Source organism: Dasypus novemcinctus, chromosome 18 (genome assembly GCF_030445035.2).
Source record: "Dasypus novemcinctus isolate mDasNov1 chromosome 18, mDasNov1.1.hap2, whole genome shotgun sequence".
NCBI lineage: Eukaryota > Metazoa > Chordata > Mammalia > Cingulata > Dasypodidae > Dasypus > Dasypus novemcinctus.
This window is the reverse complement of record NC_080690.1, coordinates 51,225,220-51,239,214: the sequence shown is the minus strand read 5'-3', so window position 1 is coordinate 51,239,214 and position 13,995 is coordinate 51,225,220. Positions and strand designations below refer to the sequence as shown.

Genomic DNA, 13,995 nt, shown 5'->3' with positions numbered 1-13,995 from the left:
TTCACTAATGAGCTTGGGTGTTTTTTTCATCCCTTTGAAGATCATTTTATTTCTCTTTCATAAATTTCCCCTTTTTAAATTAAGATGCTTAGCTCTTTTTTTTTTTAAGATTTATTTTTTATTTATTCCCCCCCCACCCCAGTTGTCTGTTCTTTGTGTCCATTTGCTGTGTGTTCTTCTTTGTCCACTTCTGTTGTTGTCAGCGGCACAGAAATCTGTGTTTCTTCCTGTTGCGTCATCTTGTGTGTCAGCTCTCCGTGTGTGCGATGCCATTCCTGGGCAGGCTGAACTTTCTTTCACGCTGGGCGGCTCTCCTTACGGGGTACACTCGTTGCGCGTGGGGCTCTCCTACATGGGGGACACCCCTGCGTGGCAGGGCACTCCTTGCACACATCAGCGCTGTGCATGGTCCAGCTCCACACGGGTCAGGGAGGCCCGGGGTTTGAACCGTGGACCTCCCATGTGGTAGACAAGACGCCCTAATCACTGGGCCACGTCCGCCTCCCAAGATGCTTAGCTTTTATTGATTTTTAAGAACTCTTGATATGTATTAAAGATTTTAGTCCTTTGTCGTGTTTGTAATATTTTCTTAGTTTGTTATTAATTGATCTAAATCTATAAAATGTTTTTCTTTTATGACTTATGCCCTTGGTGTGAAACCCTTTTTAATTCGAGGGTTATATAAATATTCACTAATATCTTCTCTAGTCTATCCTTTTACTATCTAATATTATGGCCTTAAGTAAGATAGTTTTTCTTCATATATCCCTGCATATTTCTTATCCTAGACACATTTATTCCTAGGTACTTCATATGATTTGTTACTTTGTGGAATCTATTTTCCATTATGTTTTCTAATGAGAACAGGATATTGCTATTATGTGAGAAAGCTATTATTTCTAATAAACTTTTCAATTTATATGATTTTTAAGGTATGTGAGTGTGTGTGTATGTGTAGCAATAACTTTCCCTTTCCAGTATTTCATTTTTATTTTGTCTTATTGTACATGTAAAAACTTCCAAGAGTGTCCAAAACAATGTAGACTATTCAATGCTTAACAAAACTTTGAAATTTTTGTTTTATATGTCTATCATTCATTACCTCTATGAGTCTAAAAGGAAATTTTTGTAGAATTTGATAAATTACTGTAGTTTAATATTAAGTTGCTAGCTTGCTTTCTTTTTTTTTTTTTTTCAGTAGTTACTGCACCTGAATTACTTTATCTAAGAAAACAAGCTCAAGAACTGGTGGATGAGAATGATGGATTGAAGATGACAGTCCATCGTTTGAATGTAGAACTGAGTCGCTATCAAACAAAATTTAGGCACTTGTCCAAAGAAGAGGTAATTTTTCCATTTAAGAAAAATCAAGATATCTAAGATTAGAAATTGAGATATCTAAATAGTAAAATGGGCAGGAGTTAATGAAGATGTGAGGAGTGTAAAGAATCAAAGTTGATGCTCAGGTTTCTAGCTTCATTTATGAAAAAAAAGATGGCAGGAAAAGCAGTTGATGATTGAACATGAGTTCACATTTGGGTACACTGAGTTCATGATGTCTGTGGAACATACAAATGGAGATGTCCAGCAGCCAGTGAATATGATTGTGAAGATTTTGGGAATGGTTAGGGCTGGGGCTAAAGATTTGCAATTCCTTTGCAAACTTATATCTGAGGTAAAGTGAATTGGAGGTATACAGTATCCCAGGGAGCACATAGAGCATTGGTGGAGGCGGGAAGGGGGTAGGAAAAAAGGTTTTTTAAGCTCTACTGTTGAATTGGTTTCCAGTCCTGAGGGATTTTTATTTGTTATAATTTGGCACATACACACAAAAAGATGGAAAGTACAATCTTTCTAGGGAGCTGTTTCCTTCTGTTCCTCCCCCCTTCCTTTCCTATCACACAGGCAAGAAAGCCTCTCTGTTAAAAAGTGGGTCAAGACAGAAGTATATACAGTAAAAGGGGGAAGTGGATTTGGCTCAGCTGATAGAGCATCCATCTACCACATGGGAGATCCAGGGTTCAAACCAGGGCCTCCTGACTGGTGTGGTGAGCTGGCCCACGCACAGTGCTGATGCGCACAAGGAGGGCTGATGCACGCAAGGAGTGCCGTACCGCACAGGGGTGTCCCCTGTGTAGGGGAGCCCCATGCACAAGGAATATGCCCTGTAAGGAGAGCTGCCCTGTGTGAAAAAAGCACAGCCTGCCCTGGAATGGTATCACACCCATGGAGAGCTGACGCAGCAAGATGCAACAAGAAGAGACAGATTCCCAGTGCCACTGACAAGAATACAAGTGGACACAGAAGAACACACAGCAAATGAACACAGAGAACAGACAATGGGGAGGGGTGGGACAGAAAGGGAGTGAAATAAAATAAAAAAAAAAAAAGTAAAAGGGTGAAAGGCTCAGTTGGTTGCTCCACTCTCAGGCCCACCCCTCAAGATTACAACTCTTTGTCAGTGCACAGACTTTGAAAAGAAAGCAAACTAGGTTTTTTTTGGGTTTTTGGGTGTTTTTTTTTAAAGACACTATATTTTTAGAGAAACTTTAGATTATAGGAAAGTTACCTCAGAAGTATAGGGGAGTAAGATACGGGCTATAGCTAGTAGTGATACTTTGACAATGCTCTTTCATAATTAGTTAACAAATGTTTAACAACAATGGAAAGTACTTGTGATGGTGTGATGTATGGGAGCCCTGTATAATGTTATGCATGTTTGTTTTTAAGTTCACAACATTTACTAAACACTTATTGTTTATGTATGTTCGTGTATGAAAGATATACTTCAATAAATTGTTTTTAAAATAAAAAAAGAGAGAGGATTCCCATATACTCCACCCCTCCCCACAAACTAGTTTTTGCTTTAGAAGAGCCTTTGCATAATTCAATTCAGCAGACTTTTACTGAGCAAGCACCAAGCTGCTGATTAGTTTTCTAGGGCTGCCATCACAAATCACCACAGACTGGGTGGCGTAAAAAAATTAAGCATAAATTTATCCTTTCACAGTTCTAGAGGCCACAAATCCAAACTCAAGGTATTGGCAGAGCTGTGCTCCCTCTGAAGGCCCTGGAAGAGAGCCCTTCTTTGGTCTTTCAGCTGCTGGTGGTTCGGCTTTCCATGGCTTGTGGCCGCATCACTTCAGTCTCTGCCTGCCCCTCATCTGTCTGTTATAAGTACACTTGTCATTGGATTTAGGGCCCTCCCAGTGAACCCAGAGTGAGCTCATCTCAGGATCCTTCACCTAATTACATCTGCAAAACCCATTTTCTAATTAAGGTCTTATGCACAGGTTCCAGGGGTTAGGACATGGGTGTATCTTTTGGGGGCCACCACTCAACCCCCTACAGATGCTGTGAGGAACTAAAGATTCCCTTGCTCTTAGAGAATTTGCATCATTGAGGGGCATGGGTGGACACGGGAGGAGGATGCAAAGCAGACTGGCCTCGGCCAGCAGTGGGGGAGGGATGCCACATGCACACCGTGTTTTCACATGGTTCAGGGGAGCCACATGGGCCTCCAATTTGTGCTGTTTGATCATATTGATAGAATATTCTTTTTGAAGTAGGGCTTCGATTTAATTTTTTTTTTTTTAAAGCACAGTTTTGTAACACAGCGAGAGGATAATCTAGGGACTGTATATCATAGTGATTTTGGCCAAGTGAAATGTCCTTGTTTTTAGGAAATAGACACGGAAGTATTTAGAGGAAAAATGCCATCATGTCTGCAAATTAGCTCTTGAACATTTCAGAAGAAAAATCTGCAAATATATCCATGTACAGAGATGGGTCATGCCTGTTCAAGAGTATTAATATATCTAGGGCTTGAAATTTCAGAGGTAGTATAGTTTAATTTGTTTTTAATATTTGTTTTGTCCTTAGAGTTCAAACATTGAAGGCCTCCCATTAAAGGGTCCTATACCACCCTGGTTGGTAAGTGAAAGTTATTTATTTAATTTCAGGTCAATTTTATTAGCTATATTTGAGTAACTATTAAAAAACTGTTCCAGATTAAGTGTATTTTCTTACCCTTTTAAAAATTTGCCAAGTGTGTTTCATGTAAAACATCATTAGCATTCTTTTACTCCGTTATCTTCAGTTGGATATAAAGTACCTGTCACCCTTGTTGCTGGCTTATGAAGACAGGATGAAAGAGAAGGACGCGCTCAATGCCACCCTCCAGGTAGGCTGGCAAACATCTCAGAGAAGACTAGGTTTATACAAAATAAGGCTGTTTCAAACTTTGAAGAAACATTTTGAAGGTATATGTGCCCAGAATCTAGTAGGTACTCAAATGTTTGTGGGAGGTGGGAAGGCGGTGGGGAGAGAAAGAAACAGGGAGGGAAGGAAGGAAGGAGGGTGGAGCAGGAGGGGTGGGGAGGGATGGATGGATGGATGGGGTGGTACAGGAGCCATGGCTCCCTGGCCAGGCAGCCCCTCAGGGGCTGGGATCTTAGGGTGCAGAGAAGGCAGCAGAGGAGAGCGGCTTCTTTTCTGGTATTCTACAACACAGATGCCACCCTTGGATGTGACATTTGGGCAGACAGGGAAAGGTAATAGGCCAGAGACATTTTAGGCAAACTTAGAGGCCTTCTTAATTCTAGGAAGAGCTGACCCCAGGGTTCAGTGATTAAGCTGTGAGAAGTGGTTAGGAAGTGAGGTTCTTATTGCTTTCTCCCTTGTTCACTTCTCTTTCATGTGGTTGGCTTCTGGCAGCAGAGCTCATTCTAATTATGCATAAAAAGGCTGTGGGGTACTTAGACCTCTTCCAAGCCCCGCTATGCTGTACCCAGCCAGGGAGAGAAGTGCTGGTTTTCATGATCCCTGAGCTGGAAAGGTTCTTTAAGAGTCACCCAGACAGTTCTTCATTCATGCTGTCTCACCAAAAGGAATAGAGTTTTGAAACTTATAAAAGATTTGCTATTTTAATCTTAATTTTTTGAGGGACAGTTAATTTTGAACTAATTGATTAAATATCAATCCAGAAATTAATAAAATTACTATTTTATTTCTTCTTCTAAAACAGGAGACAGCAAACTTTTCCTGCAAAGGGCTAGTTAGTATTTTAGGCTTTGCATGCCCTGCAGTCTCAGTTTGCATCTATTTGGACCTACTGTTGTAGCCTGAAAGCAGCCTTTGACAACGTGTCAATGCATGGGTGTGGCTATGTTCCAGTAAAACTTTATTAACAGAAACAGGCAGCTGACCAGCAGGTCTTAGTTTGCCAGCCCCTTTCCTAAAAATGAGCCAACTGGACTGCTATCGGTTGGTAAGTTTGGGCAGAAAGGTGAGAGGAGGGGGCGAAGGTTCTTGTTGACAATGCTGCTGTTAAGTTAAACATCTAAAAGGATAAATGTCTGCTCTCTGGGAGAAGAACATTTGGAAACATCCCAGAATAAATACTGTCACCTAAGATCCTCACAAATGACAGTGCAGAGCACTGGAGTTGGCCAAAGCCTGGCTGAAAAAAAGCTGTGATGGCCCGGCAGACACAAACACAGTTGTTTGGTGTTGAAAACTGGGACTGATCCCAAGTCCTTGCATTGAGGCTAGTGACTCATGAGGCTGTGTTGACTGATTACGTAAGTAGAGGGACTTCCTCTTGGTTTTTATTGGGCAAAATTAAGAGGCTCTTGGTAAAATGGCACTAACACCCATGCTAACTTACCCCCTTCTCAACAAAATGGGCTCTAATTTCTTAATTTTATTTAAAACAAACTTCCAATTTATCCTTCAAAGTCTTTAAACGAAGGAAAGATAACAGTGTTTACAGGCATCTTTGCTTTCTTGGCCCCCTTTTAATTTTTTCAGGTACTTGACAATTACAAAAAAATGTTGTAAAATTAGGACTTGAATCTTTTTTTTTTTTTTTTTTTTTTTTAAGAGGTACTGTGGGTTGAACCCAGGATCTCATACATGGGAAGTGGGTGCTCAACCACTGAGCTACATCTGCTGCCCTATGAGAGTGGGTTTTTTCATTTGTTTGTTTTTAGGAGGTACCAGGTATCAAACTTGGGATCTGGTATATGGGAAGCAGGCACTCAACCACTTAAACTGCATCCACTCCCCAGGACTTGAATCTTTAAAACCTGGGGTTCAATGTCCCTTTTATCAGTATTGTAGTTGCCCCTTGTCTTCTCTTACTAGATGGTAAGCTTCTTGCAGAGAGATAATTGTAATTTAAGGCTGGTGTTATTCTCAGACTTTGTTAGGTGTTTGTTAACATTTTATTTTAGCCACAGAGAGAGCGCCAGAACTAAGTAAATAAGGATGCTTGTATCTGTATATGACAATTTACATAAATTTTGTTTTCAGGAGGAAATGAGACTGTTTAAAATACGAGTCCAAGAAGTGGTAAAAGAAAATGAAGAATTGTACCAAGAATTAAACAAGAGTGGTCCTGTTACCAGCAAGGAATGGCAAGTGGTATCATATTTTTGGTATTTTGCCAATTTCGCAAAAAGGTCCTCAGAATAAACTTTATTATTATCAAATACATTTTAATGTATTTATACATTAATCAAATACATTTTCTTTTTTTTTCCCACCTAAAATATTTGAGGGAGAGTTTCTAGGAAATTAGTAAGGCACAAAGAAATCCTGGTAAGGTATTTCACATTTATATTTTAAAGGTTATGCTAAAATTCTAAATAGTTTCTTAAACTGAAATATATTAGCTTTCTCCACTTTCGTTTTCTAAGGTTGTAATTTTCTAGGTCACTCTGCCCCTCCCAATCCTTTCTTTGACCCCTCAGGTCACTCCCAGGGCTTTAGAACAGAAAGCCACGTCTCCAGGATACAGCTAAGGCCCTGCTCTGCTCGCTCTTACGTGCACCGCCCATTCCAGGAAGGCCTCCCATTCCCTGTCCCCTGGGTTTGGCCTCATTACCCTGCCCTTCCAGGTGCTGCCCCTCCTCCTGGTATGCCCTTTTCATACTCCTACCCACCCTAGGGCTCTGTTCCCACAGTCCTTGTCCTGCACTCCCCTCAGTTCTCCCTCTGTCCCCTCCACCTGGCGAGCTCCTTACAGATGGGCCCACGTCCTACTCACCTTTGTGAGTGATCCAGCATCCAGTACAACAGGAGCAAATGCCTAGAAAATCAATTTGAGAAAGTATTTAATGTCTTTAAAAGGCTAAAGGTAATACCCTGGCAAGACTAAGAAAACAAAAATTTTCAGAGATATCTTTTTGACTTGGGGGTAACTATGTTATATATAATTTTTTAAAAATCTAACTTCACTGAAAAATGCATTATTTTCTTTGTGGGGTCCAGAAGCCTGGGGTCGAGTCAACAGCATTCTTGCCTTTAGGTTAAGGTCACTGAGGTGTCATAGGGGGCAGGCCTGGGCAGCTGCTGGGTCTTGATGTGCTGTGACTTCCCTGGTTGAACTTGAATTTTCTTCTGCCAGGGCCACCAGTGAGGTCTTACCTCAAACCCTTCTTGAACTGTCCCCTGGAAAGCAGCTCAGCCACACTTGGCCTCATGTACCTCCAGCGGCCCTGGTAAGAATCTGGAACCTCAGATTCTTTTCCAAATTTGGCGTATAAGCCTGTTTACTTTACCTCAAAATTAAAAATAAGAAAAGGAAGGGAAGATCCTGCTTTCACCTCCACATTTCCATGGCATTCCCCAATCCTATTCTTATTGGAATTTGAAATTTGCACTCCACTCTAGACAGTGCAGGGGCGAGTGGTTGGGTCTGTGCAGTGCCTCTGTCGAGGGCCCCCTGGCTGGCCTCCCCCTGCCTTTCAGTTCACCCTCCTCTGGGGAGGGGCTGGCAGCTCCCTGGGTTTGGAGCATCAAACTCCATAGGCAGCTCTCCTGCAGCCCATGAAGCCCCCACAGTACAGCCCTCCCCAGAGCTTCCTTGGCTCCTGCTTCCTGTACCTGCCCAGGTATGTGGCTGCTAGACTTGCACTCTGTAGTCAGGTCTACTGATGTCACAATTCAGTAGACAGTTTCAAAAAAATTTTCAGTGAACTTCTGGGCTGCAGTTGAACTCCCCATATTTCTTTTCCCAGCTCTTTTTCTGGCCATCTGGGGTACTTTGAGCTGAATGAGACTTGATTTCTTTATTAAGTTAAGATGGGAGTTTTCCTAATTCTGTAAAAATATTTTGACTTCAAAATAATCCAGTGGGTGGAGGGATTGGAAAAGTATATAGATGAAACAAGAATGACCATTTAATAATTGTTGAAGCTGTGTACTCTTTACTTAAGAGTTTACTACTCTAGTCTCTACTTTTACATATGCTTGAAAATGTGCATTTTAGAAAATATTGAGAAAAGAATGAAAAACAACACAGAAAAGTTATTAAAGTACTCCATAATTCAAACTTCATTACTGTCCTTTCCCCAGCATCTGTGCACATTAGCAGGATTTTCTGTTACTAAGATGTTGAACAGTAAAACGTGTCCAGAGAGTCATTACCGACAAGTCATTGGTTGCTTTCTTTTACATTCCCCAGTGTCTCTGTAATCATTCAGTATCTGAATTGCAACATTTAATTGTGTAAATCATTTGTAGGCGTCAGCTTCAGACCCAGGCAAAACTGGTTTTAGAGGAAAACAAGTTGTTGATAGAGCAGTTGGAGATTCAGCAAACCAAAGCCAAGGCTACCCACCAGGAGCATCTCCAAGAAGGTGAGAGGTCTTTCCAGGCATAATGGTGATGCTGTGAGGTTGCTACTGTGTCATTTCACACTGTGTCATTTTGTAGGCCCCTCCTGCAGGGGCTTCAAATTAAAAATGGGGGAAATTATATTTTTTAAGAATATGGTCTTCTCTATTGAAATGCAAGTAGTATACATTATAACATGAGCAGACATTACCCATATGCATCGATTGCTTTCCCTTAGACTCCACAGTGTCACTCTGATCATTTTATATATTTTATTTTGTACATGAAACTGCAGGTGACAGCTTTAGACTCAGCAGGACTGGTTTTAGGAAAAAATCACATGGGGTGAATATTTGAAATAACACAAGGATCTGTTTCCGAATATTTATTGAGTAAATAAATAGGAGCTGCTTGCTTTCTAAACCGTTTCTCTGTGCCTGTGCCCTCTCTTCAGAGCTATGCCCTCAGAGGTTCACTGTACATCATATGCCTTCTGTGAGCATCCCTTGTGCCCTTTATCCCTCAGAGCTCCTAATATCCCATCACAGTGGACCATCACATGGGCAATGTTAAGAGTCATTTTTTCAGCTTTGATTAAAACCAGAATTTACAAGCACGAAAAATAGTGGTACTTCCTGCCCCACTTTGCTTTAGTGGCTTTTCTTTCCCAGTAAAGAATAATGTAGGGCAGAAAGCTGAAATGCAAGCTGTCTTCCATTAACTGAAGGGACACCTCCTTTCTGTTTTCTCTGCACCTGATTATTTCCTCATGGTGGGTGAGGTAGTTACCGGCCTGTGCTTTGCTGAAGCTGCTGGGCTGACATTTCACTTGATTCTGATAACCAGGATAAGTTTAAAAACGAGAGCCTCTCAGGGTCCAGCAGGAATTTCTTCCACAGACTTTGGGTGGCAGAGAAGTATTGATCTTTGCTCTAGCATTGCTGGGCACAGGGGAGCGTGAGGTGGTGAGCCTCCTATCTTTCTCTTCAGGATCGAGGTGACAGGGAAATTCATTTCATATTTACTGAGCTAAATTTTCCCAAGCATACCAGATTGGAACAGCTATGATGATTCTTCTAGTCGCATGGGGCAGGGTAAACCTTTTACCTGTTTGATTCAGTCAGTTGCCTGTATTCTTTTCTCATTTCCCAGAAACGGCTATTCATTTTGATCAACAAAATGTTTTCGTAGAATAGAAAGACTTAAAGTTTTATGCAATAATACTTCTAAGTGCTAGTGTCAACAGATACCCAGGAAATAACAATTATTACATACCATCATGTCGCATAGGATAAAAGTATTTATGATAAATATTAGGTACAGGACATAAACATAAAAACCCAAGATGAGGTGGAAGCAACCCAAGTGTCCATCAACAGAAGAATGGATAAACAAAATATGTATATACACACAATGGAATATTATTCAGCCATAAAGAGGTATGAAGTTCTGGTTATGTGACAGTGTGGATGAACCTTGCAGACATGTTGAGTGAAGTAAGCCAGACACAAAAGAACAAATGTGGGAAGCAGATTTGGCTCAACTGATAGAGCGTCCGCCTACCACATGGGAGGTCCAGGGTTCAAACCCAGGGCCTCCTGACCTGTGTGGTGAGCTGGACCACATGCAGTGCTGATGAGCGCAAGGAGTGCCGGGTGTCCCCCACATAGGGGAGCCCCAAGTGCAAGGAGTGTGCCCTGTAAAGAGAGCTGCCTCATGCGAAAAAAGTACAGCCTGCCCAGGAGTGGTGCCACACACACACACAGCTGATGCAGCAAGATGATGCAACAAAAAGAGACACAGATTCCCAGTGCTGCTGACAAAAATGCAGGTGGACAAAGAAGAACACACAGCAAATGGACACAGAGCAGACGATGCCGGGGGGGTAGATAAATAAAAAATAAATCTTTAAAAAAAAAGAGCAAATGTTGTCTGAAACAGTTCTGTTTGGGATGATGAAGAATTCTTGATAGCACAACATGGTGAATTTAATTAACACCACTGAATTGTATATTTGAAATTGGTTTAACTGGGAAACTTTAATTTGTATATGTATTACCAAAATAAAATTAGAAATAAAAAACCGTAGAACTATACAACACGAGAGTACCCTAATGTAATCTATGGATTATAGTTAATAATATAATTGTAATAGTATTGTTTTATTAAATCCTACAAATGTACCACATGTATTGCACAATATTAATAATAGAGGAAACTGTGTATGAGGCAGGGAGGCAGTATGGGAACTCTATACTTTCTGCATGATTTTTCTGTAAATCTACAATTGTTTTAATAAAAAAGAAAAAAAATGAAAAATAATCCAAGCAGGAAATAGATAGCTACATCTTTAGATTAAAAAAATAAAAAAAAAAAAGAAATCCTAATAGGAAATGGAAGAAAAATAATAAACTCGGTTCTTAGTTTGGCCTGATTTGACATCAAGTCCTTGAAAATTCTGTAAGTCCTGCAGTTTTAGGAGTGTTGTCATGACATATGGGTCACATCTGTGTGTGATTTAAGGCTTAGGGCTTTGGAGAATCAGTTCCTTAAAGACTGAAATCATGTCTTGTTAAATGTTATTGTGAGCACCAATCAAAAGTATATATTTAACCAATGCTTAATATTGAAACAGTAATTTCTAAGTACAAGGCTTGTAACTGATACTAATTTATAAACCTCCAAACATAATTTTAAAAGATCATTTTTATGAACCAGCTCTCCTCAATATAACCTAGTAATCATGGTTTTTTTGTTCATATATCCCCCTTCCCCATGGCTCTTTCATCTTCATCTATTTGCTTGTTGGAGTTTTTTGCTCTTTTTTTTGCTCATTGTCTGTCTGTTTCTTCTTTAGGAGGCACCTGGGACCTTCCTTGTGGGAGGTGGGCCCTCAACTGTTTGAGCCACATCCACTCCCTGCTTATTTTATTTTTGCTCATTTTCTGCTTACTATTTGCTTGTTGTCTGGCTCATTTTTGCTCGTTGTCTGTTAATTTTTCTGCTTATTGTTTTTGTTCAATGTCTGCTCAATGTCTGCTCGTTGTTTGTCTTCTTTAGGAGGCACTGGGAGCTGAACCCAGGACCTCCCATGAGGGAGGCAGGCGCTCAACTGCTTGAGCCACATCCGCTCCCCAAAGACTCAGTGTTTTTGAGTCCTTTGCACCAAATCTTTATCCATCTCCTTTGTTTTTCAGTTTCTAAACTAACTAAACGGCTAATTCTTCTGGAAAGTAACACACAGAGCCAAGAAAAGGAACTAACAGAAAACAAGGAACAGTTAGAAAGTTTACGTGCCAAATGCCAAGAACTGAAAACACACTTGGATGGCAAAATTGCAATGGACGTTCATGCTTCGATTGTGAATGAATTAAAAAGGTAAGACTTAGTCTTTTCAAATATATAAATAAATCATAAATGTTGTTATAAGCAAAGTGAAGAGAGGTTGCTAAGTCTTTTTCTGAACCATTTTAGCACTAAACACAGGTAGGTGTCTGAGACTCAGAATGGAAAATATTAAGGTAGGGCTGCAGCCTGCACTTAATGTTTGAGCATGATTTTTTTTTTTTCTGCTGTTCCAACCTTAATAGTTGTAGAACCAAAGATAATTGAAAGCAGTAGAACTGGAAACCTAGATATCCAGCAAGGGGGGGCTGGTTAAGTGAAAGTTTGTAACCATAAAATGGCCTATAATGCAACTATAATATTCATCTTTATGATTTTAATTTCCTCAAATATGTACTTTGTGGCTGAGGTTTTATTGTGGATTGTGTCATAAGCACATATTCTAATAGCTTCCGAGATGTGCGTATAGAAGGTATGAACAAGTTCAAGAGGAGGCCACTAATGGTAAAAGCAATGGGAGGTATGGCCAATGAAAAACCAAAGATGTTACTAAATTGCTTTTAGGTAGAAATTGGAACAGGAGTCTTGTGGGTCAGAACCAACTGGGCTGGGGAGGAGAAGTCTGTGACATCTGGAGCCTCTGAGAGGCTTTGGGCTCAGAGGTAACAGGTGGGGCAGAAGACAGGAATGAGGATGAGACAGCGGTATCGACTCTGTTGGAAGGGGCAGTGCTTAATTGGAGAACTTATTGATGGGAAAAGGGACATGAGTTCATCAGAGATGGAATCTGTGAATTCAGGGGAATGCGTATAGGTGGACCTGCTGGAATAATAGGGAAAATAAGAAGAAAACCTAGAGTGGTTTCGTTTTAGCTTCTACAGATGGGAGGTAAGCCAAGGCTGTCTTGGAGTTTAGCCATTTGGAGTAGACCAGCCACTGAGGCAGAAGGACATTTGCCCCCTCATTACCTCCATAGGGCAATCCCTTCCCGTGCTAATATCATAATAGGGATAAACCACACACATCAGAGGTACGATTTAATTAATTTGAGGCAAAGATGCTGTCTTTGGACAGCATTGGAGGAAAGTCTGGGGACAAGTTTGGGAAGGGTTGTGCCTCAGGTAAAGGTAAGGTCATGAGGAAACGACTTTTACTCGTGTGTAAAAAGGGTTAAACTACGCCTATGTCTGGACATCTTCTGGACATGGCACTGATGTTTTGTTTCTCCTATCCTGGTTGAAGTCAGCGTAAATAATAAATATGGAGTTGCACATCCATTTTCTCTTGTTCGTTCTACCTTTTGACATCCCTGTCTGGAAGGAAAGGGAAATGGCAGAAGCCTGTTTTCCTAGGGAACATCTAGTTGGCTTATGATTGGACTGGTGGCTTCAGCTCGATGCTTACACTGTTTACCTAGAAAGAGTGAGCCTATTCATGGTAGGTGCTTGGAGAAAAACATAGTGTCTACCTACTTCTCCAAAGAAATTTTGTGAACCCTTTTGGGAAGAGCTAAGTGTTTAGTCTCTACACATGAAAACCTTCCTTCTCCTGGCTTTTGCATAGCCAGCATCTTAAGGTAAAGCTGGCTGTTCTGTATATTTCATCTGTATACATTCTGTATACCTCATCTGCAGAGAATCCTCATTAGCTGCCCATTCAGGGAGACTCCAGGGTAGGGTATCAGTTGACTTAAACAATACATACCAAATACCCAGTTTGTCATCCTAAAATAAGACTAGACTACCAGATTTGAACTACCAGATGTCAAGAGGGATTGTTAGGCATAATAGGAAAACCTGGCAGCATGAAAATGACTTAGATAAACAGAACCTGATTGAATCAAGGTGTTGGCAAGGCTTGCTTGCTTCTGGAGTCTGTAGCCTTCTGGCGCTGGCCGTGACAATGCTTGGGCTTCCTCGGTACCCTCTCTGCCTCCTGTCACATGGTGATCTCACTCCTTGGGTTTGCTCTTTCAGTTTATGCTGATTTCTGGCTTCTGGCTCCCAGTTTCTTTTCTTTATAAGGCCT

At 40.9% G+C, this 13,995-nt stretch overlaps 1 protein-coding gene across 3 annotated transcripts in view; it reads left to right on the top strand.

The window, feature by feature from the left end:
* The window catches only part of CEP89 (centrosomal protein 89), a 129,683-nt gene that overhangs the window by 55,318 nt on the left and 60,370 nt on the right, over nt 1-13,995 (top strand). For 2 of the 3 annotated variants that reach the window (XM_004475112.4, XM_012518247.3), the window contains exons 9-14: nt 1,199-1,344; nt 3,883-3,933; nt 4,100-4,183; nt 6,316-6,419; nt 8,530-8,645; nt 11,820-12,000. In XM_004475112.4, the coding sequence (XP_004475169.2) occupies nt 1,199-1,344; nt 3,883-3,933; nt 4,100-4,183; nt 6,316-6,419; nt 8,530-8,645; nt 11,820-12,000 (682 nt within the window). The remainder of the gene's footprint in view (nt 1-1,198; nt 1,345-3,882; nt 3,934-4,099; nt 4,184-6,315; nt 6,420-8,529; nt 8,646-11,819; nt 12,001-13,995) is intronic. The other variant, XM_004475109.3, reaches the window with a different exon arrangement.